The following is a 27,676-nucleotide window of genomic DNA, read 5'->3' as shown; positions in this document are numbered from 1 at the left end:
CTCATGATGAATTTTACAAGTATCCTTTTGCAATGTTTTTATACACCCAATATATGCCTTTGCATTATGTGCTTTGAGGGTACTTAGCAACGATCGGGTGGGTTGACACCATAGGATCTCACACACCCATCTGGGAGGGGCTAGCCGTGTTTACAACTCTTCTGCTGCACTGGATATAGTACAGCAGGCTCTGAGGAAGAGGCGAGACCTTGAAACGCGTCAACCAGTCGCTGTAAGGACTTCAGATCTGTGATGCGACACTCTGGATGCTGTAACATTAGTGTCGATGTGTCTTTGTCAAATCTACGTTTGTGTATATGAATTTGTACTTTCTTTTAATAAAGCTTGTTGTATTGAGGATAATGCGCTGGGCCAGTGCGCCCTCTGTTTATTTCTTGATTCCAGTGCATCTTGACACCCCCAGTCTTGAGAGGGCAGCAAGCCGGGTGTTCTCCTGGGCGGACAAGTATTAGAGCCCTGAGCGACACCTTTCCTGAGGCCCATCTCTAAGCGCAGGAGAGTGGTGTTTTTTTTCTTATCAACTAACCCCGTCATACAAATATGTGCCACTAGACTGGACTTTTTGCCCTGGGGTCGCACATTTGCGCACCTCCCTTTGTGCTGGGACCACGCTGCACTGCGTACTTTCAGCATAGAGACCAGGTCTTAACGTGAGTCCTGAACCCTGTTCTAACAATAGGGAACCGGAGCTCAAGATTTCGGGTCTCCTGATCGCCATGATAGCTTCTTATTGGCTTCAGTCACTGTGAAGCCCGCCCCTGCGTTTTCTTTTTTTTTGTGAATGTAGGAAACAGATACATTGTATCTCTCTCTGCCCTTGCACAAATTAAAAAATGAGGCATGTAAAACAAAAAAAAAAAAAAAAAATGTAAAAATAATAATAAACTGAAATAAAAAAAATACCAAAAAACTCCTAGATCAAGGTTTGATCTAGGTCAGTGTGTCAGGGTTAGTGTCTGTGTCAAGGTCAGGGTCAGTATTTTTTTGGGGAGGGGGGGGCAATGTTTTTTTTATTTAGTATTAGTGTCAGTTAGTGTCAGTGTGTTTTATGTAGGATAAAAAAAGCAAAATGTGCATTATTGTTTCTGGGCTGTACTATGTTGTTACAAATAACAACTAACATACACATATGTGATATCTCTGTGATCGTCGGGAAGAGGAAAATGTATTTTGGGTTGTTCTTTGGTGGTAGGTTATGGTAGTACCAAGATATATACAGCTAAATGTAAAAAATATATATTTATTTTTTTACTATTTTGGGCCTTTGATAATTAAAAAAAAAAAAAAAAAAGCATGATATATCTATAACCATTTATCACCAAATGAAAGTCCAATTTGTCCTGAAAAAAAAAAAAAAAACAAGGTATAATCCACCTGAATGCACAAAGAAGTTGTGATGATATGTGTAGTTTTACTAACATATGTCAAAGTCACAAAATTGGGATTAGGCATTTTGATTTGTTTTACCCTTAGGCATGAAGGGGTTAAGGTCATAGGTGTGCGCAGCCTATTGCATTAGGGTGTGCACCCCAAAGTTTAAATACACATGCATGTGTTTGCCTACATGTATATGGCCCCGGTACATTACTTTCCCTGCTGGCAAAGTGAAATAGAAGTGTGTGGCACTTCTCTTATGGCAGAGCAGGTCCGAGGGAGATCTTTCCCATCTCCTCACTGGCAAACAGAGCGATAATGCTAATGTTCCCTAGGTGATTAGGTTGTGCCCAGGCACACCCGGCACACCCTGTGCGCACGCCTATGGTTAAGGTCACTACTCACAAATCCCCAAACAGTTGCTTCCTTCTAGCTTTCTCTGAGCACAACCCAGTAAGTAAGATGGTGCCTCTCTGGACCAACTCTCCATATGGCATGGTTCGGCAATCAGTCGTGAAAACAGTCTGTAGGCAGGTGCGGCCTATTTTCTCCACTTCAGGTGGTGCTCAAACACAGCGGCAGTGCAGAAGGAGAGGAAGCCAAGAGGAATGTGGTTCCACTATGGTTTCCTAGGTCACTGGGGCAGTGATCCGATTGGATGCTGAAAGTCCAAGTGACTCTGGCGGCCAACTTGGGTCAGGCAGAGCTTATTTTGGACCCTGACTCCTGAGTTTAGCATGCATTTAGTGTATTGGTAGTGTAGAGACAGGTCACTAGGGATGAGCTTCGAGTTTGATTCAAACGTAAGTCCGAGCACACAGCCTGGCTGGCTAGGATGGGGGTGGGGGTGAGCGAGTGCCCCCACCCTCCTGAACCATACCAGGGCACATGGCCTCAACATGGGGAGGGGGGTGGTTGCTTTGGGGCAGGGAGGGCTCTACTCCCCCACCCCAAAGCACCTTGCCCCCATGTTGATGGGGAAAGGGGTCTCTTCCCCACAACCCTGGGCTGTGGTTGTGGGGGTCTGCGGGGGGAGGCTTATCGGGATCTGGAAGCTCCCTTTAACAAGGGGACCCCCAGATCCCGCCTCCCCATGCGAATGGATATGGGGTACATGGTACCCCTACCCATTCACCAAAAAAGTGTACAAAAATAATGACAAAAGTCAGTTTTGGAAAAGTCTTTTATTAAAAAATAAAAAATACTATCCCCCAGAAATAGTCTTAGGTTACTCAGCTGCCTTGGTGGCTAGCTGTTAGAATAACAGACTAGCAATTGAGAGGCTGTGAGTTTGCATCCTTGTACCAGCAGGTGTTTGTATGTTCGCTAGAACGTTTCCCCTGTTTGAGATGTTCTGGTGCAAACCAAACAGGGGGGTGTTTGGCTCATTACTACAGGTCACCCATCTGTCAGGGACAGTAATAGTGGCAGGGAAAGGTTCCAAACAAGTAGGGAAAACCCTAGGGACTTTCCACCCTTACTGGACACGGACCAGCTGGGCTGCAATGTCAGTTCAGCTGAGATCTGCATTCTATGCATGAAGGTAAAAAACCCCAGCCCCTGCTAATCTTTACCTGAGCCCCATCGCAATCCAACGACGTGCACGGGGACTCTCCCTACTCACTGGCTGAGACAGTGCACCCAAAGCTCAAACACACGTGTGTGTGTGTGTGTGTGTATATATCTCACAAAAGTAAGTAAACCCCTAACATTTTTGTAAATATTTTATGATATCTTTTCATGTGACAAAACTGAAGAAATTACACTTTGCTACCATGTAAAGTAGTGAGTGTACAGCTTGTATAACAGTGTGCATTTTCTGTCCCCTCAAAAGAACTCAACACACAGCCATTCACATCTAAACCGCTGTCAACAAAAGTGAGTACAACCCTAAGTGAAAATGTCCAAATTTGGCCCAAAGTGTCAATATTTTTGGGTCCACCATTCTTTTCTAGCACTGCCTTAACCCTCTTGGGCATGGAGTTCACCATAGCTTCACAGGTTGCCACTGGAGTCCTCTTCCACTCCTCCATGATGACATCACTGGGCTGGTGGATGTTCGAGACCTTGCACTTCTCTGAAGATCTGAACCAGGAAAGACTTTGTGATGAGATAAGCAGATAAAGTTCACCAATCTCCTTTGCTTTGCACCCTGTACTTGTGGGCAGCTGTCTTCCCCAGGTTTATAAAGGGGTCATATGAGCCCAATCACTTTGTGCATGTATGTCAGGGATATGGGGGACCTAGAGGGGAATGCAGCAATTTGCAAAAGTGATTTAGTAGAAGTGATCAGGTGGCTTCACAGCTGCCCAATTCTTTTAGGACCAGTTCATATCACATGCAGTCCAGTGCATTTTTTTTCTTCATCAAAAACACATGGATAGTAGGTTTTATGGTTTCCAATGGCATAGTTCACGGTAGTGTGGTCAGTTCCAGTGTGTTCCATTTCAGCCAATGGGCCTGACAAAGGCTCATTGGCTGAAACGCGTCAGGTGCTCTGTCTGGACACGAGCACGCTAGAACTGCAGAAATTCTCCTGCTGCTCGGTGAGGCCAAGTGAGAAGTATTCATGATCATCCAGTTTGGATCTGCTCCTCCCTATCTGCCATTCTGGAGAGTCCTGTTAAGGTCTGCTAGAGTGCTGAATCAGTCTTTATAGTGGAATTTAGAGACCCTTGGTTCACTGCCCAGCTTTTTTCTACCTCTGGTAAGGAGACGTCCATACTTCACGGTGGTGTGCTTTTTCTATGCATGGCAGCTGATGGAGGAATCCCTTCTCTTAAAGATTGGACTGTTTCTTTTTCACCTAGCCTTTAATTTAAGCGATGTAGGTGGACTTCTCATTACTGACGTCATTACTGGTTCACCTTGGGTCGCACATCTGGCTGTTGGAACGCACACCGCTTTTGGAGTATACAGCAAGTGCACATTAAGGATGTATATGTTGGTGCTGACTTATAGTTCCTTTAAATGTAAGTGTACATTTTATATTCTTTATGATTCGCTTTAGTTTTCAATAAATGTACTGCACATGATGTTTTAACATACTTTTCCCCGGTCCGGTGATGTATGAGAGAGATACCTGGATAAACTTCTGGGTTTAAGAGCTGATGTTACCATAGGATCCCCCTGATGGCTGGTGATCAATGAACAGGATTATTATAGGGCGAATTTTGTTATAGACGGTTGCTGAGTGTGCATTTTATACGCACTTTTTGTGGTGGAACACGGTGTAAGGAAAGTTAAAAAAATGCACATCTTTTCATCGCAGTGATTGGATTGCTTTGTGAAGGTTTTGTTACAGTCTTTTTGGGACTTTCACAAAATTAAACAGTTTAATTTATGTTTTTTTTTATATGATTTATGATTTGATTTAATAGCCATACCTTTTCTTTTTTCAGTAATTTTCTAAGTGGTTCCATCACTTTAAAGGGGGCAGCTGCACTAACAAAATTTTGGGGTGTTTTTAAAAATGGCTCCATCACTTATCAAGTATTTTATTTTAAATGTCACTTGAAATCTCTCAGACAAGAGCACTGTGTTTATAGGCCCAAGGGTAAGAGCTATAAGGGAAACAAAAATCTGCCCTCAGGATAAAGTTGTCTAACTACAGTCCCTAATGTGGGTCTTCTGCCAGCTAGGTTGGGGCCCTTGAAGATGTTGGCGCACAACAAAAGATGGGGGAGAAGGATATGTTTATATCCAGAGTGTTTGTTTGAATAATGGGGAGGGATCTTTGGATACTGTTGGATACTTGAAAGTCAGACACAGTTGCAGCAGTTGAATAAACGTATGTATAATTGCTGTAGTTAACTGAAAAGTATGCACAGCTGCAGTAATTGGATGACAAGTATGCATAGTTGCAGTAATTGGATGAAAAGGAAGATACATTAACTGCATTGGGCCTTATTCAGCAATTGTAACAACAGCTAGAATATAAGTGTATGGGTAGCTTATACCTGCAAATGGAGACTGGTGAAACTAGCAGAGGTTTGGCTTATCTTTGAGTCAATGACCTGATCACCACTGTACCTCTAGGATCCTCCTATAGCGGTAGGCTGAAGCTTTTTTCATTTTCTGACCATTACTTGTGGCAGGAAAGATGACAAACACCTTGGTGGTTCCTCCAATGGACCTGAACAGTGGTGTCCTGAGTCACAGAAAGGCGATCCAAAATGGGTACTGGAGCAGTTTTGCAGCCAAGACTAACTCAGACCAGCCTTCTGGCTCAGGGTACAGCAGCGCTCAGCATACCCCAGATTACTGCTCTCAGCGAGACACAGCTGCCGACGGGGTCCACCCCTCCTTCTCAATACTGCCGATGGGGCCCATCCCTCCTCAATGCTGCCGACGGGGTCCATCCCTCCTCCTCAATGCTGCCGACGGGGCCCATCTCTCCTCCTCAATGCTGCCGATGGGCCCCAGCCCTCCTTTTCAATGCTGCCGACTGCCAATTCACTATTTGCTGTCAAGCTGGACTCTGCTGATGGTGTCCAGTCCTCCTCCATGCTGCTGACTGCCGATGGGGTCCATCCCTCCTCCTGAATATTCAATGCTATACTGGGAAAACACAAAAGATGTGTGCTAGAAGGAGTGATTTTGGGGGTAGATTTGTGCTGGGGGGGGGGGGGGGGGGTGGAGAGGGATTTGAGCTGGGAGGTGGGATTGAGGAGGCAAAAAAAATGTGCTGAAAAGAGAATTTTTGCTGGGAGGAGGGGGAATTTTTGCATTTTTGTTTGGGGAGAATTTTGGCTTACTGATAATTAGGACATAATGCTCACACATCTGTTGGGGTGCACAGTTTGTCATCTTTGCCCTGGACACTAGATGACCTGACCTTGTCCAGACACCACTGAGAGGTCCCTTTCTGTTTAACTATGTGCTGCTTGCCCACCGTCAAATGACGGCGGAGCGGTGCAGCTTTCGTTCCGGGACGACTTCATATGACGGCGTCCCAGAACAGCCCCCGCGGGGCGCGCAATGTGGTGATCGTGGCCTTGCCGTGTTGCTAGGACATGGCGCGATCCTGATCTTGGCTCTTTACCCATGCGATCGGCTGTGTCCAGTCACAGCCGGTCACATGTAAATGAGGAAGTGCCGTTTGTGCTGAGTGTGTGGCGAGGAGAGCCATCAGCGGCTCCTCCTCAAAGGGGAGCCTAGGACAGGTAATCAGGGCACTGATCATCAGTACCCTGATTACTGTAAAGTAAAAAAATAGTGCCAATCAGTGCCCACAATCAGTGCCCAAAGTGTTGCCAGTCAGTGCCTGCCCATCAGTGCTGCCTGTCAGTGCCCATCAGTGCTGCCTATCAGTGCTGATCAGTGCCAACTATCAGTGCTCATTGGTGCCACCTATCAGTGCTCATCAGTGCAGCATATTAGTACCTCCTCATCAGTGCCCATAAGTGCCACCTCAATTTTGGGTAGTCACCAGAGCAGGAAAAGAAAGAATCGTCCGATAGGGACACTGCTTCTGGTGAAAATCAGGGATTTTTTTACCCTACCATACTCTATCCAAAATGGAATTTTAAATATTCGGATCCCTATGGGTCTAATATCCTATTCACGTCTCACCTCACGGTTACCAACCATTTGTATTTTGATGGACAGTTTGTAAAAAAGAACCCCATGTTCTGCTGCTCTTAAATGTCTGTGGAGTGAAGGAAACACAGGTGAAGATCTGAATTCAGTTGGCTGTCAGATGCAGAACTATATTATGTCAACTTCCAGTGCCCCTGGCTGGCATGAGGAGGGAGGGAGCTTTGCGATCACTTGCTCTGCTTCTCTTTGACTCATCTAACCATGCTGTGTCCACACTGTAACCCTACCAAATTGTTTACTGGGGAATGTTTATTTTATGGTGCTCAATGTTTTAGGCACAAGTCCTGGCTGAGGGCAGCTATGCCACTCAAGAACAGTGATGGTGTTTGCCCTCATTTAATTTGTGCCCTTTTCAGACCACTGATCAGTGGGCATTCACTGTAATAGACAACACTGCAACATATATCCTCCAATCTGTGGGTGTCACTGTGTTCTTGTTACAGGTGGAGAGGAGTTTGATAAGGAAATTGTCCCCTTATGAAACCATCAGTCTTCTTAGGGAATACAGCTATCTGATTGGATAATAAAATCCCCTGAGATCTCAGGCAGCCATCTTGGCAAAGAATCTTATATGTAGGGTAAACCACTTCATACAGGCACACCTGGAGCGAGTCCAAACATTCTTTGATGTCTGAGAATCTTTAGTTTAAACCTTGCCTATAGACACCCTACAATCTGTAGTACAATTTTTCCAATACACCCAAGGGTATCTAACCAGACTGTTAAACGATGATCCTCCAATGGACATTCTACCCTCCACTTAATGCAAAATATACTTTAAACTCTAATAACTGAGCCCTGCCCCTTTCCTCCACCTGTTAGTTGTAGGACCGACCGTGATCCATTCAATTCAAGTGCTTATTAATGTTTATCCTTGGACCCAGCAGTGCTACTTTGCTCTTAAACTATGTAAAAAAACTGAACACTGTAATTTTGTATTGTTTCATTGGCCAAATGTTGTGGCCACCATCACTGGTAATGGCATTTTCACTTAAAAAAAGTAAACAAATATTTCTCTTAGTACATGCCATATCCTCTGCTGCATGTTACCTTTTCCATATTGCCTTATTCTATATATCATGATGTACATTTCCTATAACACACTACCTCATTCTATATGCCATGTTGAATGTTCCTTATTCCACACTGTCTTATTATGTATGCCATGCTGCATGTTGCTTTTTCCACACCTCCTCTTGCTATATGCTATGCTCAACATTCCCCATCCCATGGGTTTGCTTTTTTCACAAAACAACAATGTCATTAAAAAAAATATAAAATGACTTTGGTCCCAACCTTGTTAAATGCAGCAAAGGGAATAATACCAAAAAAGTGGAGAGAAGTTGACAGCCCAAAATTAAAGGAATAGTGTAATAATATAAACAACATCTTTAATATGGAATATATTTGTAATACGCAAGAGGAGATCCCAATAAACATGAAAAAAAAAATGGGGAAAATGGATAGAATTGAAAAAATCAAGTAAATATATTGAAATAAATGATTAAAACATACTACTTTAGAGAATATTGGAGGAAGGTAGATATAGGCAGGAAGGGGAGGGAGTCCTGGGGGAGGGGGGTAGTAAGGGATAGAAAAGGGGAAAATACCGGTATTATAGATTTACTGTTATTGAATACTGCCTTTCTTTTATAAATTAATGTTTGTATGTGGAACAAAAAAAAAAACAAAAAAAAACATTCCCCATTCCACACCACCTTATTCCATATGTCATGCTGTACATTACCTATGCCACGCCGCCTTTTTCTGTATGCCATATTGTACGTTGCTTAATCCACATCGCCTCATTCCATATGCCATTCTCTACGCTCCATATTCCACACCCCCTCATTTTGTATGCCATGCTGAACATTCCCCATACCACACCGACTCATTCCATATGAAATGGTTTCTGTTCCCTATAACACACTGCCTCATTCTGTTTTCCATGCTGTATGTTTCCTATTCCACACCCCCTTATTCCATATGCCATGCTGTACATTCCCTATGCCCCACCGCCTCTTTCCCTATGCCGTATTGTACGTTACCTATGCCACACTGCCTCATTCGTTATGCCATGCTCTACATTCCCTATTCCATACCTCCTCATTCCATATGTCATTCCCTACATTCCATACCGCCTCATTTCATATGCTATGCTCTGTTCCCTGTTCCATATTGCCTCATTTCATATGCCATGCTCCATGTTCCCTAGTCCACATAACCTCATTGTATATGGCATGTTGTACATTCCTCATTCTATAACTGCCGTATTCCTTGCTGTTGCTGCTGGGGGGTTTATTGTTGCTGCTAGGGGAAGTGATGGTGCTGAGGGGGTGTGCAGGGAAAGAGACAAGAGGCAGTGCTGTGAAGTGGCTAGGGAGCAGTGACAAGGGTGACCCAGAGCTGGGGGAAGTCCCTGCACCTATTCTTTTGAGGAAAAAAAAAAGCCCAGGAAGAAATGTTTCATATTTATATATTTTACAAGACATGACATAGTTACTTCATGCAGTTCATGTATTATAACATTAACAGAAATGACACAAATTTAACACTTTGCATTGTTTTTTATTTGTTGGTATTAAAGGGATACAACCAAGAGAACCAGGGATAATGCTTAGTAATACAGAATAGTAAAGGGAAAGAAGAAAATCTTTCAAAAAACGAACTGGCTTTGGTTCGCAACCAAGATTACCCTCCAATTGGCACCCAGGAACATCTCTCAGAGGCAGAGCCCTACCAAATGAGAAAGCCCCAGTCCACATTTTTTTAAAAATGTCCAAAACAGCTTAAACCACTTGACCTCCGGAAGATTTACCCCCCTTCATGACCAGGCCACCCTACTACTTTAACTGACAATTGTGTGGTTGTGCAACTCTGTACCCAAAAAATATCTAGACAAGAAAATGAAAAGTTCTGGATGGCCGCACAAATAATATCTATGTCCTTTTTTCCCCACAAATAGAGCTTTCTTTTGATCTTATTAGATCACCTTTGCGTTCTTCATTTTTTGCACTATAAACAAATTTAAAAAAAGACTGACCATTTAAAAAAAAAAAAAATGTTAGTTTCTGCTATAAAACATTTCCAATAAAAAGAAAATGTACAAAATCTAATTTCAATATATACACTGGAATTTTTATTCATTCATTTTTTTTTTTACTAGTAATGGTGGCGATCACCGACTTATAGTGGGACTGCGATAGCGGACAATCGGACACTACCTGACACTTTTGACACTTTTTTTGGGAACCATTGACACTAATACAGTGATCAGTGCTAAAAATATGCTGTACTAATGACACTGGCTGGGAAGGGGTTAAACATCTAGGGCAATCAAAGGGTTAAATGTGTGCCTAGCAGGTATTTTAGTGTACTGTGTTAGGTGCTTTTACTAGGGGAAGTAGTCAATTTTATTCCTTGCACTGCTGCAATTTTATGACTTGCCTGCTGCCAGGACAGAGCTCTGCCTTGTTTAAATTCATGACGATCACCAGGTAATGGCGGTAATCTATTGGCTGGGACCTGCTGATTGACATCTATGGTGTAAAAACACAGCATGGTCGGGCGCCTCCTACCCGGAAGTATCAGATCACGTACTAGGTGCGTGATCTGGAGCAGCTGAACCGCCTTGCCACCGCATATCTAGGTTACACGGTCCGCAAGCGGTTAATGAATCACAAAATATTCTGTGTGTTTTGGGGGCAAAACACGCCCCCCCCCCCCTTCATCAGGACTGTCTGCATGTGTTTAACCCTTTCTCTGCCACAGCTGTTTCTGTACATGCTCAAATAAACCTTTTACGCCTGAAGATTAGTTTAAACCTCCAAACATATATATCATTTCTGAAAATGGTGGTAGTTCCAGTTTTTTATGTCACAAAATAACAGTTTATCAAGTGCAAGTTTTTGGTAAAAATACACTAAAGTTAATTTTAGTGCACACAAAACCAATATATTACCCCATTTTATGTTAAAAGGTGAGGTTGTGACGAGTAAAAACATATATATACCATGTCAAGCCTTAAAATTGAATGTGCCCATGAAACGGTGATCAACTTTGGTGCCCGAAATTGTCCATAGGAGACACTTTAAAGCCTACAGAAGTGATCAGTTTAGAGTTAACCGAGAATATTGGCCCTAGAAATGTTGCGTTTTCTCCGGCGTGCGCGGTGATATGTACCATGTAGCACAATCAATGTTTTTATCCATAGGTGTCCCCAATGCATGCATTTATGTATGTATGTGAATGTACATGGGGGCTCAACATTTTTTTTTTTTGGGGGGGGGTGGGGGGTTAAATGCTGGGATGTATCTTTCATTTGTTATACTTTTTTTCACTTTATTGATTTCAAATAGGGGACCCAAAAGGCATTGGTAGTTTTGTGAATCTTTAAACTGTTTTGGACTCCTTTCATGAATGTGGTCTGGCACTCCTTTTTATCTGCTGCAGTCATTGGTATAGTGACTTAAATCCTGTCCTTTACATTTTTCTGTCCAAACAGGCCTGTAAATAAAAAAAAAAAAGTGCAAGTGCAAATTAATTAAAAATAAAACACAAAATAAGAAATAGTAGCATACTCCTAAAAAATTTGCAAAGAAAAAATGTAAATTTTCCACTGTAACCTTTCAACCTACAGTATGTTTTGCTTTACAAGCATCTCATTTGATAGGTGACGAGGCTCAGGGGATGCATTCCAGCATCAACAAAAAAAATGCAACTTTTAATAGATTATTTTATTTGATCCTATCAGTTGGGTATTAACCTTTTCATGACGCCTCCCTGTGGCCCTTTAGGTAAGCTTTAATGTCGGGAGGCAGAGCAGCATCTAGATCACAACTGCTGTGATTGGATCTTGCAGCGGCCACATGATTAGGAGCCCATCCCACTGGCCCCTGAGAAGAAACTGAAACCGAGTCACCGAGAGCTGTGAGAGACAGCTAAGTCAATGTGCTGGGAGTGTGCCATGAGTGTGTAGGCAGGTGCAGTCTGATTTCTCCCCTGCAGGTGGCTCTTTCACAGCGACACTGCAGATGGAGAGGAAGTCAAGAGTATCAGGGCTCCTCTATAGTTTCCTGAGTCACTGGGGCAGTGATCCACTTAGAGGCGGCCATCTTAGGTTTGGCTATTCAAGACCCTGGCCCTTGGGTTTGGTGTGCTTTATGCAAGTTGACAGAGTAGGGACAGGTACCCCATCTGTTAGAGACAGTACCAATGTTAGGGAAAGAGTACTGACAAAGGAGGGAAAGAGTAGGGTTCACAACCTCTCTGGACATCTGTCACCTTGGGCTCAAGATGGCCAGGCCGCATTTTTCCCCTTTCTACAGATGCTGCCTGTTCAGCTGAAACCTGTTTCCTACTCGCTGTTGGAACTGTGTGTGTTCCCAGCTTGGCTGCCTTCCCACTGGGTGTTTGTGAACTATCTTTGCATTATTTCAATATGAGTTCTGAACACAACCTCTGAATTCCGTGAACCCCTCTGAATGTGTGCCCCCCCATCTCCTGCATTACTTTCCCTCTCTATTTTTCTAAGGCTCTGCCATGCCACCTGCTGGCTTGGGACCCACGAGAAGAAACTAATGGAGAGCGATCTTCATTCCATTAGCCTCAGTGGAGTTGAGGGGAGATAACAGCGGTCCTGTCAGAGAAACGGCCATGCTGCAACTGGCAACTCCGCCAGTACTTCCAATGGCCGCAATGGACTCAGGCCATAGACTAATTTACTGGCCTATAAAAGGACTCTGCTCAGCCCATCAGATTGCTGGATTGTCTTCAGCTATTCCTGTTTCCTGAGCATTGCTACTTCCTGGATTCTAGTTTGACCCGGATTGTTCCTGACCTGTCTGCTGCTCTCTCCTGGCTTTGACCCTCGGCTTCGTCTGACCATCCCTGCTCCAGTTTGGCTCTCCAGTTATCTGATCTCGGCTTGGCTCACAGACTTGCTTCCTGTCTACCTGCCCTCCAGTACCTGATCTTGGCTTTCCCACGGACTTGTCTGCTTCTGGCCTTCCTGCTATACCTTTGGCTTGCACCTGTTGCAGCTTCCTGTCGAGCCCTGTGTTTGACCCCCGGCCGGTCTTACACCTACTGCCTGGGTGTTCCTGGTTCCTCCTTCGACTGTCCGGTGTATTCCTGCCCAGCACTCTGCTAGAGACCGCCTGTCTACCATCAGGACCCTGCTCAGTGCTTCTGTGGGCGCTACACCCTCTGTCTCAACCCCAGGGGTGTGCCGCACTCAGCCGCAAGGGGAGCCCTCTCTGCATCTCGGCCTCGGATCAGGTACGTGACAGGTCCAAAACAGCCTTAACCATTTGCAAAACAGCCAACACGTTTGGGGGCAAAACATGCCCCCCTTCATCAGGCCTGAGTTTTTTTACTAGCATTATTCTGCCCCATCGGATATCTTTGCAAGGCGTAAGTGTGCTACAGGGACATACACTAAATTACCAAAAGTATTGGGATGCCTGCCTTTACAAGCACATAAACATTAATGGCATCCCAGTTTTAGGCCGTAGGGTTTAATATTGAGTTTACCCACCGTTTGCAGCTCTTACAGCTTCAACTCTTCTGGGAAGGCTGCCCACAAGGTTTAGTGTGCCCATGGGAATGTTTGATCATTCTCCCAGAAAATGTAAACTTCCCCTTTGGTTGGGACTTTTTAGGCACTTAAATTTGTAAATAGAACTTAGTAGTACAATATCGTTTTATTGTTTATAAAATTAAAAACAGTTTACAAGAATATACATGGAATGCATAATTGTAAAAACACCAATGTATAGGAAATATAGATTGATGTCATTCACCCGATGCATTTTAGAGCTGTCTAGGCTCCTTCCTCAGGGGTGTAGCAGGTATCAAACTTAAATGTTCAGGTGGTACCAAAGGAGTGTAGGGACAAGTAAAGCTGGACATTGTCGCTCATCCTTGGATACCACTGGCCAGACATCATTTGAACCCCCATTCCGGACACAAGTAGTGACCGCTAAAGCAAACACACACTAATATGCAAGCTGCCGCCACCCACAACTTGAAAACTATAGGCAAACCTTCATTTTGGATAGAACAAGGATTGGTCATAACCCCTGTCAGATTCCCCCCCCCCCCCCATCTGTGTCCCATTGAAGAGATTTACCTTCACTTCCTGTCCCATAGCCAAACAGGAAATGGGAGGAAATCTCTGCAAATCAAGGGAATTCCTTTGGGACCCCCAGGTCACCAGAACTAGTGTCCCCATTGGAACATTTCCCCCCTCTATTACTTTTCTGGGGACAACTAAAAATGTGGATTTTCTTATACTTTCACACTTAATGATAATGGTAAACAGAACAAATACAGAGGATAAATCCGGGGACACAGACAGCAATAAAAACTGACAGATGTTCTTGTCCCTCTCCACTCCATTAAAAACGAAGAAAAAAGGTTTGCCTTTAGTTATAGGTTAAAGGCTTGTGACCACTATATAGATCAGACTAAAATTAGGGACAAATGAAGAGGAAAGAGGGACTTTGTTCCAAATCAAGGACAGTCCCTCAAAATCAGGGACAGTTGGGAGTTATGTTGATGACCTTGAGTGTTTGGACTAGGATCCGAACCCACATGTACAAGCCCGCCAGGAAGCTATCACATGTATGGGCCAATCATCTGCTGTCAGGGCATTCCTTACCCCCTCAGCTGCACTTACACAAGGGGCATCTGTATGTGCTGTTGTGAGGTGGGGAATGCCCCGGCTGCAGGTGATTGGCCCATATAGGTGACAGCTTCCTGGTTTGGATCCTAGTCCGAATATGCCCAAGCTCATCCATACTGGACACATCCAGGCAGCGCAAACAATTCTGATTAACTGTTTTGATGAAAAAGGCCAGTGGGGATCAGCAAAGTGTTTAAACCCATGGCAACCTATCACACATTGGGTTTGATTTACTAAAAACAAATGTAATGTGCACTGCAAGTGCACTTGTTCCAGAGTTTAGTAAATGGGGTAAAACTTCACTTTGCAAAGAATACTCAATCACATGCAAGGAAAATTTAAAAAAACTGCATTTTTGTTTGTACATATTTGATTCTCATCTCTGTATCCCATTCCCTGTTCCTGATAGGAGTCCTCATTTTTTAGAGTGCTGCTGAACCAGAGCCAGTGTGCTCAGTGTCAGTTTTAGTTACCCTTAGGAAATTTGAATGCAGAGCCCTGTTTGTTTCTGTGTATGGACTAGAATCGTCTACGGCTGTTTCAACTCCAGACAGAAATAAAAGACCTGTTAATGCAACTGTCTACATGCACCCACTTAAGCTTTGGCTGCACAACATTATATCAACTTCCTGATGGGGATGACAGTTAAAAGGTTACCACTTTTTCTTCAAGACAAATCCAAACACATTAGCGGCTCATGTATGGCTAAAAACACATTCCCAGGAACTTAGCATGCAAGTAGAAAATAGCTGATATGTGAATATATAATATAATCACAAGATGAGGATAGGGATACTGCACTGGACCCAACAGCCCTAAGCCACTGAGGCCTAACAGATAAGTCCTGTAGGTGCCTGCTATACCAGGATGTTGTTCACACTTTAAAAAACTGTATATGCAAATCCTCAGCCTTGCCTATGCAATGGTGTGTGGTAATGGTGCATTGTTCCTAGAGTACTTCACAAATGTGCTTCTGGAAGAATGGTCAAACATTCCCATAGACACACTCCTAAACCTTGTGGACAGCCTTCCTAGAAGAGCTGGAGCTGTTAAAGCTGCAAAGGGTGGGCCAACTCAATATTGAACCCTACGGACTAAGACTGGGATGCCATTAAAGTTCATGTGCGTGTAAAGGTATATGGATAAAGTTATATGCTGGTGGCCGTAGGTCTTCTGCTTCCAATTACTTTGATTAGATTAGATTACTGGTTAATTTCCCAATACTTTAATGAGGAAAGAGGCGTGCCAAGTGTCCAGAATAATGTGACTCTTGATGGAAGAATACAATCGCTTAGAGCGAACCAATGCATTTCGGAGGAATTGCCTCTCTCTTCTTCAGGGCTGTTGGTACACACTGATGGAGATGGGTAGGATGGGTAGTATTGACCATTTGTTTTGCTAATACCTTTCCTGAGAATTGGACAACTTGGGATGGCATGATTTTATACTACTTTTGTTGAGTTTGGATCTACCCCCAAAACTTTCTCTTTTTAAATGAGAGATTTGGGTTGTAAGAAGAGAAATTTGTACTTTTGTCAGCTAAACGTTTTTTAAGGCTTTGTTAGGGAAGAGTCAGGTAATTCTTATTAACCTGATTTACAAGATGAATTTGGATAGATTGTTTCAAATTTTTCAGATGGTGGTCCCTCCTAGACAATTGAAATGTTACATATGAGTGGTTTTGAAGATTGTTATAACTATAGTCTAATACATAAGGTATATGTTAAGTAAATGTTAATGTTAGCATTGTTGCACTTTGATATCCTTTACTGTGGTGTTTGTCTTACATTACGTTTTTGTAATTCACAGATCCTACCTTTGGTGCTCACCGATGACTTGGACATTTGGTTTGTGAAATGTTGATATCTCACTGTTCTCCCTTTCACATTCTATTCATAAACATTCAATTTCTATATGTATTAGCCTTTTTTAATCTTTAAAGATTTCTATACGTATATAAAATTGTTATGTTTTTACAGTAAAAATATGTGTAGACAGTGTATCACCGAGAACATCCCAGTTGGTTGTTTCTTTGGTCTTGTTATTAAGGATGTTGGTACACATCCATTAGGGGAAATACTGTATGTAGTATTCCTCCATAAATAAAATCTAGGATTTTTATTGCTATATTTGTCCGCACTGCGGGTTTTTCCATAACTTATTGTACTTACAGAGATTGAGGGTATATCTCTTCAGTAAAGGCACAGACAGCAATAAAACCCCAACAGGTGTTCTAACCATTGCTTGCTAAATCTTGAACCATGCTTTTACTTTGTCTCCCGAAAAATGGAGTGCTCTTTTATTTCTTCATTTTTTCTTCACGTAGAAAATGACAAAAGACTTTGTAATCAAATGTACATGGAAAGGTTACAAACGGAGATAGCAATCAATCTTATTTTGAGGTTTTGGGTAGAGTAGAGAATGGTTAGATCCTCTGTCAAGTTTATAATGCTGTCCTTGTTTCCACTGGGGAGATTCACCTTTTTGTTTTTACAGGTGGCCATTATCACTAGGAACAAAAGTGGGAGGGAAATCCAAAACTTTAAAACTGTCACTGGAACGAGAGGTAAAGGAAAATTGTCCAACAGGGACACCTGTTCCTGAGAGGAAAACTGTCTTAGGGCTCTTTCACATGGCCGTTCAGTTTTTTGGCTCCGTATGTCCGCATATCATCCCATCCGTTTGCGGATGATATACGGACATAATGTAAGTCTATGGGCATTGCGGATGTCAGCGGATGACACCGCTGACATCCGATTTTGCTTCCTTTCCGTTTTTTTAACGGAGGAAAAATAGGGTTCTGTTCCGTTCCAAAAAAATGGAACAGAACTGAAAGGAAGAAAATCGGATGTCAGCAGATGGTCATCTGCTGGCATCCGCAATGCCATAGACATTCATTATGTCCGTAAATCATCCGCAAAAAAATAGGATGATTTGCGGACATACGAAGCGCCCGTGTGAAAGGGCCCTTAATGGGGAAATACCCTCACTTAGGAGATTTCTTCTTCCTTTTTGTTGTGTCTCCAGGACAGTAAGTAAATGGAAATGTTCTCAATGGCACATAAACTGCATAAAAAAAAACCTGGCATGGGTTTTCACTCTCAGCCACAATATTAAAAAATAAAAACTGTTTGCAATTGCATCAGGCAAGCAACAGTTTTAGGTGCTTGTAGCAGATAATCAAAATGTAACACATCAGAGTGAGTGACATTTCCTTTGGAAATGTCAAGCTTACTCCTAAAGCAGGTGGTCGGACACTATAGCTGGCTTCTTCACCTATAGCAGCCCCCTTTCCCATAAGGCAAGCAGGCGTAACGGTACTTGGTTGCCCCAGGTCTTATACATAATGCTATAGTGCCTGGCCACCACACCGGGTCAGGCACAAACTGAGCAAAGCAAACGGGTTCTTGCAGACAGGCAGAGTGATTCAATGACAGTCCAGGTACAACGCAGGCAGGGTCTAATCCATAGTCAAAAGGCAGGCAGAGTTCAGAGAATAGTCAATATGCGATCCAAGGTCATAGACAGGGGAATCCAAAGAGCAGAGCAGGACAGACAGAGATCTTGAGCACCTACTGGAGATTCTGCCACAAGCATGAGACTGCAGGCTTGGCTGCCTTAAATCAGGTTTGGTCTCCACTCAGAAATGGACTGCATAAATCACCTTGCAGATGGCACAGACAGGGAAAATGCATCATAGTCAAAACCATTATGCATGAACCAGCAGCTATGATGGAGCAGGAGTACTGCACGCTCCTGACAGGAAAAAGATAAAGTCTTCGATCAGAAACGGGTACTTCCTGTTACAAGGTGACAACACTCTGTCTCTGTCTCACAATTTCATTTTATTGTTAATACACTGTCACAAGTGCCCCTGGTAGAGACTACAATGGCCCATGCCTGACACACATTGTGTAGTCATGGTCCACTGTCCGCAACCGTATTTTGTGATAAAACAAAATAATTCCGATGTAATATTTAGAACTAGATATTTAAAATAAAAGTAATTTATATCTCTGTCAATCTCTTACCAAGCCTCCATTCCATCAGGATCCCGCAAAATTCTCTTAAGACACTTTAAATCATCAATGATATCATCATCCAGAAGCTCTAAATTGGGAGAAGGCAAATAATCATCAATTAAATTCATGGTGATAATAATCTTCATTAAGCTTAGCGCATGATATCTTTATTAAGCAAGCTATAGATGTATGATAATTTTCAAACTTCAAGCACAATACAACCATCCAGGGACACTTCTCCTGGTGCCTAACCTGCAGCCTGAGGGCCACAGGAAGCCATTTGGTTCTTGCCATAAGGCCTTTGGTCCCCAGCAGTCATCAGTGGGAGTGATGATTTTGTAAGATGTTATGACAGATATAGCAGTCTCATGTAACATGTCCTCACTCTTTGACTGTCATATACAGCATGTCTCCAACCCCACCTGTAGCATGTTAAATTTTTTTTTTATATATATACCTTTTTATTGGTTGAACTAGATTGACCTGTGTCTTTTTTCAACCAGACTAACTTTGTAACTATGTCCAAAGCTTCTTACTAGTCTCACTGCAGACTCTTGACCGTTTTCTGTAGCCATACATACACTGAACATTACTATATGTTTGTATCTTTATTGATGTTGAAGGGGGAAGGGGGCGCAATTGAGACCTCTTAACCTTATATCTACAGTAGACAACCACTACTAGCAAAAGAACCATTATATGAGTGACAATATGCCATGGCTTTTTAGCACTGGCTTCCTTTAATTGCTTGTTATGTGTCATTGTTCAATGTTTCCTTAACTAATTGATAATAGTTTTTGTGTATGCTATACAGTTAGTAGTGGTTCAAGTCATACACAATAAAAGTTTGGTTCCAAACATTATAGGTAATTGGTATTATTTGCTTCAGGGGATTTTGGTTTTTCCTTCCTCATTGTTTTTAGTAAACACAGGCACCATGAAAACAACCTAAGTCCAAGACAAAAAGTGACTTGTCCTTTCTTGACTTGTCCTTTCTACTTCCGGTTTCCGGGTCATTACCTCCCTGCTGCACGGCGGATTGCAGTGAGGCTGCCCAGCCAGAGAGCCCACGCCATTTGCGGCATCACCCGGTATTGCCGGTATCCAGGACTGCCTTCACCATTATACAGGACCCAGATGCGATCATCCTTCATCTTGCATCTTCTTTCATTGGATTCACTGTGGGGACTGTTCTTTTGCACCATGCATGCTGTCTTATTGGAATACCTGTTTTTAACATGTAAGTTACTACATTAAATTATATAGCTGTTCATCTACCTTTATGACTTGGCGCCCTTGTTCTTTTTCTAAGTCCAAGACAAAGCCTCCTAATCTTCCAAAGTAGGTTCTGTACTTATTCCAAAGAGCCATGAAGAAGGAGAAACTCAAATCGCCCAAAACATGTTGGAGGTATTGTTTCTACTAACTATAAATAGTCTTAAAATCAAGCTTTTCAATTTAGTCCAACACTGCCACTCACGTAAGAAAATTCCCAGTTGATAATAGAGACTAGACCTTTAGGATGCAAACCATTAGTGGACATGGGCACTTTTAGTAAAAAGTGCAATTCTGCACCCTCCCTAACCTAAACCAACCTGGAAACAGTTCCCCAGCTGCTTAGTTGACTAGCATGACATCCTCCATCAGGAAATCTTTTTCAGTGCTGGCCGTGCAGTGAGTTCTTATAAAGTTGAATTGGGCTGTATACCCTGACTAAAGACGTACCTGTACCTCTATTAACAGCCTCTTGCCACTTGTGGTCAGCTGTGCATGGCCTACATTGAAACCCTACAGGATGCCTACTAATACCCTTCAACAGTGGTGGCTATTTATCAAACATTTTCACAGTCTGCAGGGAAAGTCAGAATTACTTATAGATTAATCGTCCCCCTTGAAAGATTATTTTTGCGCTTAACCTGTTCTAGGAGAGTATATTTTCCATTTTTTGGCTAGCCAGAGCTAAGCCGGTCTTGACAGTTGGATCAATGCATAGTAAATCAGAAGCTACACTTGGAAAACTGGTGAATATAGCAGGTAATCAATTCTTAATTTTTTTAAATCCTTTATCATATTAACAGTTAGTTTGAATATTCCCAGATGATCACTTTTGTGTTCACCCAGAATTGAGCCAGCATAAGGAGAGGATATACAGTGCTCCTATTTCTATTTTAAAGTCCTAAGCCATAAGAACATACTGTATGTTCATCAACCCTGAACATGCATATTTGCACAATGATCCTTTGACAGTTGGGCAGTGATAAATTAATTGTGCTATGGGCCCAGGGCCGATTTCAACTCAAGGCCCACCAGTTTTATTGGATCCATGCATAATGATCAGCATATATTTGTATGTTGTTTCTAACATGGATGTGTGAAACAATTCTGCAGGATTTAGAATGCCGTGTTTCATTATTTAATTATTTTTTTTATTAAATCTTAGGCAGCTGTATCTTCTGTATGACTTACTCTCAAAATGTTGACATATCATTTTGAAACAATGCTTCTGGTACATTGAACATGGAAACATATTGTGCATGATAATTTGATAAATCAAAGTCAGAGGCATAGCTTGAAGCTTGTGGGCCCTAATGCAAACGTTCACCTGCAACCCCCCACACCCCACGCCACTACACCCCACCCCACTACACCCCACTACCAGCTGCTGCTTTCATTGAGCACCAAGATACTCCAAGAGCCTAAAGAATTATTTCAGATCTTTTTTTAGATATTGAGAGGGTAATTCAAAAGATTTTGGAGAAACTGTGTACATTTTGACATACCTCTCCAAGTCTTTTAAATACCCTGGAGCAGGGGTAGGCACCGATAGGTAACACAGACCCAAGCAGTGTGTTTCCACACCAGTGACAGCGGCCCTGGCTACCAAGTGGCTGTCTTTTTCTCCTCCTCCTGCTTTGCTCAGCTTTGTGACAGCTTGATGTCCGTCCCACCCTGTTGTCATCACTAACACTTCTTTCTCTGTCCTGGGCTGCTCTTACCCCATCCGCTTCTTTGCTCCAGTCAGGAAATAGCACTGCAAGCTCAAAGCTTCTCCTCAGTCAATAAGAGCGGAGGGGTGTGGAACAGAAGGCAAAGTGTGAGCCGAATACTAGAGCAAGCATTCCACCACTTGGCCGGGGGACGTAAGAAGCAGGGACACTGCAGGATCTGAGCTGGACAATGGGATTTTGTAGAGGGGGTGGATGCTAATTTGACAAGGAGGCCACACGGGTCCCTAGAACATGGGCTGGGTCGCTATTGCGACTCCTGCAAACCCCTGATGCTACACCCATGCTTACAGTAAACAGTAAATCTTTATTGAGAGCAATACAAGGTATGCGTTTGCTTATCATCCTCTAAAAAAAAGTCCTAAGACTTGTGAAGCTGACATTGACTCATAACTAAATAATGCATTCTGAACCTATTACAATTCGCCAATACAATCAGGCTTGTACAACCATCATTTAGTTTCTGTAGGTACCTTTAGTTCTAAAATATTCAATCTAGTACTTTTTGTTGTACAGACCCCTTTTTTTTAGATGCAGTCCTTACTTTTGCATGGAATTCCACACAGGTTCTTGCGGCCAGGTGTTTTACCATCATCACACCACCATTCTGAGTTTATCTGCATTAAGCCATACTCCGTGGGACTGTCGTGCAGTGATGTGTCATAGCCACTAATGTGATGTGCCACGCAAGCATCTGCAAGTAAAGAGCATACATGAAACACTGAAGGGAGAACATAAAGTATGAGCAAGAAGTATGCAAATATGTCCATGTTACAATATTTAAGCAGACAGTTATTTCAAGGAGAGATGGGTAGATGACTGGCTCTTGAACACAATTCTACCACCATTCAGTATTGTGAAGTTGGTGGTACGCACAGCATTTTGACACTAGACAGGCATCTCTAATGTGAAGCACGGAAGTGCTTCCAAGGCCATTTCAAAATGGAACCAGAGTACAAGAGCATCACATCAAAATGTTGAAGTCCAAAGATATATCCACAAAATTCTTTTAGGTAAACTCTGTGTTACCCAATGTGTTTTGGGGCCCCCCATCCTCCTTGCTTTCAAGGCTTCGGTGGTGCAAAGAAAGAAAGGGGTGGTAAAGAATTCACAGGCAGCTGTTTTTTTTTTTGTTTTGTAGTTACAAGGAAACAGGCAGTAATAAAAATCTGACAATGGTTTAAAACTGTTTCTATCCTATAATACAAAAAAAAAAAAAAAAAAACTATTTGACTGGAGTTGAAGTTTTTGGATGAGCTCCATCTACTAATTTTTTAAAAATTAGTACCCCCGGGACAGTCAGGGCTAGTACATTCCACAATGGCTATCCTCTGATCTGTCCCGGGTTGCACTTACCTTTTAGGAGAAATACTTACCTTGAAAAAGTATTCTCCAGCGCTGCCATCTCAGGTGTGGGCAGCTTGAAGCCAGCGCGATCCTCTTCGGCGTCCTCTTCCTTCTTCTTCGGTCCCACGATGCACTGCACCGTCCCCGACGTCACTTCCGGTGCGCGCGCGTCATCCCTCCACAGCTTCTGGGCATGCCCAGAAGCTGTTTAGAAGGGAATGACACGCGCGTGCCGGAACTGACGTCGGGGCCGGTGCAGGCGCAATGATTCCTGGGAGCGATGACGTTCAGCTCCCAGGAATCATTGCAAAAGCCAGGAAGTGACGAATCGCCGCGGCCGCCGAGGGGAGGAAGAAGGAAGTAAGGTAAGTATATTTTCTCTACAAGGTAAGTAAAAAAAAAAAAATTGCGATTATCCATTTGTTTTTCAGGTGACCCGGAGCGAGAAGATGGAGGTAAGTATAAAATTAGGGTGGAACTCCACTTTAAAGTGGTATTAGGCCCAAATCTGAGAGTACTTAGAGCAACTGGGAGTACCTAAAATAACTGTGGGTACAGGAGTATCTAGAGGAACTGAGGGTACTGAGCATACCTAGAGTAACTGAGGAGTACTGGGAGTACCTAGAGTAACTGGGGAGACTTGGATTACCTAAGAGTACCTAGAGTAACTGAGGGTATTGGGATTATCTAGAGTAACTGAGTGTACCTAGCATAACTGAAAGTACCAAGAGTAACCGAGAGTATGACACAAAAATAGGCAGGGCAATAACTTCTCATCAAGATATAGAAATCTTACAGAATGACCTTAACAAAATAACAGAGTGGGCAACTATATGACATATGAGGTTTAATGTAGAGAAATGTAACGTATTGCACTTGGGGGCCAAAAACATAAACGCAAAACACGCTCTAGAGGGAACCTCTGGGGGAATCCAGGATGGAGAAGGATTTGGGGTTCCAGTAGAAGATAGACTAAGCAATAGCATGCAATGTCAAGCTGCAGCTGCCAAAGCCGGCAGAATATTAGCATGCATAAGGAAGGGGATTTATTCCAGAGATAAATCTATAATCCTTCCACTTTATAAAACCATGGTCCGACTGCATGTGGAGTATTCTGTCCAGTTCTGGTCACCAATCCTCAGAAAGGATGTGCTGGAACTGGAGAGTCCAAAGAAGGTAAATTAAACTAATAAAGAGATTGGAGGGCCATAATTATGAGGAGCGATTACAAGCGCTTAATTTATTCTCCCTGGAGAGGAGACGTCTGAGAGGGGACATGATAGCTATTTACAAATACCTCAATGGTGATCCCAGCATAGGAAAAAACAATTTAATCTCAAGGCGTGTAAGAGGACACATGGCCACACAATGAGATTAGAGAAGAGGCGGTTTAACCTTGTTAAAGGGGTTGTGTAAGGGGTTCTTCACTGTAAGGGTGGTGAGAATGTGAAACTCTCTTCTACAATTGGTAGTAGATGTGGGGAGTATGGCTACTTTTAAAAGACTCTTGGACATACATCTCACAGATTACAACATTCAGGGTTATGGGAAATGATCATGACACTGATACACACACCTGTACAGGTTGAACTGGATGGACTGTTGTCTTTATTCAACACCAACTACTATGTAACTATGTATGTAACTGAGGGTACTGGGAGTACCTAGAGTAACTGGAAATACCTATAGTAACTCAATCCTCTAACTGCTACATCTATCAGACATGTTCTTGTGGGAAAAAAAAAAACAGACTTACTGGCCAGATCACCAGGTGAAAATAAAGGAAAGAAAGCCTAAAAAAGAAAACTAATGCAGCCAACAAATTTAAGAATTGGTAAGAAAAGGTAAGTGAACAGTACAGTATACAGTATACCTAAACCAACTTGATGTTCAGAATAGAGACTCTCACAGACAGTACCCCCAAATCCAACACAAATGAAAGACAAATGCAGTCACACCTTTGGTGCAAGCTGTTTTACAAAATTAAAAAAAAGTAATAGGGCTCTAGCTGTCCCCAACTTTTATAACCCCCTCCCAAAATGTGTATTTCTGTCTATGTTGCCATTGGGACTTAGTAGTAGGGGCAGGGGTTCTAATCCTTTAATCCATCTCCACACAATATAAAATAAAATAAAAATGTGGCTGGATAACACTTTAACCACTTGCCGACCGCCCACAGTATATTTACTGCGGCAGTCAGCCGCGTACAGGCAAAGTGACGTAGTACTACCTCGCTAGCCTGAGAGCCTCTAGGGGGCAAGCGTGCGCCGCCAGAAGTGCGCTCCTGCCCCCGCTCGTTCCCTAACATGTCCGCTGGTCACTCACGATCTCCCGCTGGAGAGGGAGAAAGGCAGGTGGCTGATGTAAACAAAGCCGTCTGTCATTCTCCCTGATTTAACTGCAGAGATCATACGATCCTGCTATGTAGGATCGTATGTCTCTGTGGTTACATCACTAGCCACACCCCTTTACAGTAAGAAGCACGCCCCTAGGGACACACTTAACCCCTGCATCACCAATAAAGTTAACCCCTTCCCTGCCAGTGTCATTTTTACAGTAACAGTGCATATGTATAGCACTGATTACTGTAGAAATGTCACTGGTACCCCCAAAAGTGTCAAACATGTCAATCAAGGGTCCGATCTGTCCGCCGCAATGTCGCAGTCCCGCAAAATAAATCGCCGCCATTACTCGTTAAAAAAAAAACACCAAAAATTACAGAAATATTTCCCTTAGTTAGTAAACGCAATAACTTTGCACAAACCAATCAAAATCCGCTTATTGCAATCTTTTTACCAAACATATTGGCCTAAAAATGTTAAAAAATTTTGATTTTTACTTCTTTTTTGGGGAATTTCATATAAAAAAATGTGAAAAATATTGTTATTTTTTCAAAATTGTCGCTCTTTTGTTGTTTATAGCACAAAAAGTAAAAAATCGCACAGGTGATCAAATACCACCAAAAGAAAGCTCTATTTGTGGGAAAATAAGGACGTCAATTTCATTTGGGTATAGCCTCGCACGACCGCGCAATTGTCCGTTAAAGTCAAGCAGTGCCGAATCGCAAAATAGGGCCTGGTCAGGAAGGGGGTAAAATCTTCTGGGGCTTAAGTGGTTAAACAAATACCAACTATTTTATCAGGCACAGGGAAACATAACCTAAAGGATGACACCACCAACTATAACTAAGGCCTGGATCACACATATGCGTGTTTAGTACATTTTGTAGAAACACACTACAGTCCATTTAACATGGTTTCCTATGGGACATATTTACATCTATGCTTTTTGCAGCCGTTGCATTTTTGTAAAAGGTCAGGGACTTTTTTAATTGCAAAACAGTGCGTTTTTGGTTCAATAGACTTCAGTGAAGAAGCTGCAGAAAAGTGTAGTGCATTTTTGGGTGATTTTGCAACATTTTTAATCTCCCCCCAAAAAAGCATAAAAACACAAATCGCATCGAAAAAAGTTTCCAAAAACTTGTCAAAAACACATGTGCAAAAACGCACCGCAAAAAGCTCTGCAGAAACTGCTCAAAAGCAAACTGCATAGGTGTGAACCAGGCCTCTGGGAAAAACATTTTTTTTTTAGTTTTGTATAAAGTAGTGAAGGGTTAGAACCACTGTCAGTTTATTATTGTTGTGACTGCCGTCAAGTGGTTGTAAACCCTCACATATACCCAGTGATGTGAACAGCCTCAGATGATACACAGAGATGAAAAAATCCTTCTACATACACTATAATACCAAAAGTATTGGGACACCTGCCTTTACACGCACATGGATGTTAATGGCATCCCAGTCTTAGTTTGTAGGATTCAGTATTGAGTTGACCCCCCCTTTGCAGCTATAACAGCTTCAACTCTTCTGGGAAGACTGCCCTTAAGGCCTGACCCACAGTCTCCGCTCTAATTAATCCCAAAGGTGTTGTATTGTGCTAAAGTCAGAACTCTATGCAGGCTAGTCAAGTTCCTCCACCCCAAACTCGCTCACCCACTGGTGCAAATCATTTGGTGGAGGGGGGATTATGGTGTGGGGTTGCCCCACAGGGGTTGGGCTTGGCCCCTTAGTTCCAGTGAAGGGAACTCTTAAAGCGTCAGCATACCAAGAAATTTTGGACAATTTCATGCTCCCAACTTTGTGGGAACAGTTTGGGGATGGCCCCTTCCTGTTCCAACATGACTGTGCACCTATAGATTGCTAGAGCCCTAAAAGTGAACAGTGTACCTGACACATACACTATATTGCCAAAAGTATTGAGACACCTGCCTTTACACGTACATGAACTTTAATGGCATCCCAGTCTTAGTCTGTAGGGTTCAATATTGAGTTGGCTCACCCTTTGCAGCTATAACCACTTCAACTCTTCTGGGAAAGCTGTCCACAAGGTTTAGGAGTGTGTCTATGGGAAGGCTTGGCCAATCTTAAAAGGCAGGTGTCCCAAAACGTTTGGTAATATAGTGTAGGTTTTACTTGTTTATCTGCAGTCTTAACTTCTCTACAACCCTTGTGTTGAAAATCGTTCTTCATCTGTCAGGAGCACAGAGGAGGGGCGGAGAGACTGCAGCTACAGTGTGTGAGAGCTGATTGGAGAGGCACACACCCCCCCTTCACAGAGAA

At 42.8% G+C, this 27,676-nt stretch overlaps 1 protein-coding gene across 2 annotated transcripts in view; it reads right to left on the bottom strand.

Annotated features, from left to right (window-relative positions):
• Positions 1–11,292: 11,292 nt before the first annotated feature.
• Positions 11,293–27,676, bottom strand: part of LOC309566679 (lysozyme C-like) — a 102,528-nt gene continuing 86,144 nt past the window's right edge. For both annotated transcript variants that reach the window (XM_082271934.1, XM_082271935.1), the window contains exons 2-4: positions 22,255–22,404; positions 18,715–18,793; positions 11,293–11,502 (exon numbers count right to left, since the gene is read on the bottom strand). In XM_082271934.1, the coding sequence (XP_082128060.1) occupies positions 11,436–11,502; positions 18,715–18,793; positions 22,255–22,404 (296 nt within the window). In that variant the 3' untranslated portion in view covers positions 11,293–11,435. The remainder of the gene's footprint in view (positions 11,503–18,714; positions 18,794–22,254; positions 22,405–27,676) is intronic.

Source organism: Pelophylax lessonae, assembly GCF_965119305.1.
Source record: "Pelophylax lessonae genome assembly, chromosome: 11".
NCBI lineage: Eukaryota > Metazoa > Chordata > Amphibia > Anura > Ranidae > Pelophylax > Pelophylax lessonae.
Note: the sequence above shows the minus strand (reverse complement) of the source record. Positions and strands in the feature narration are given on the sequence as shown.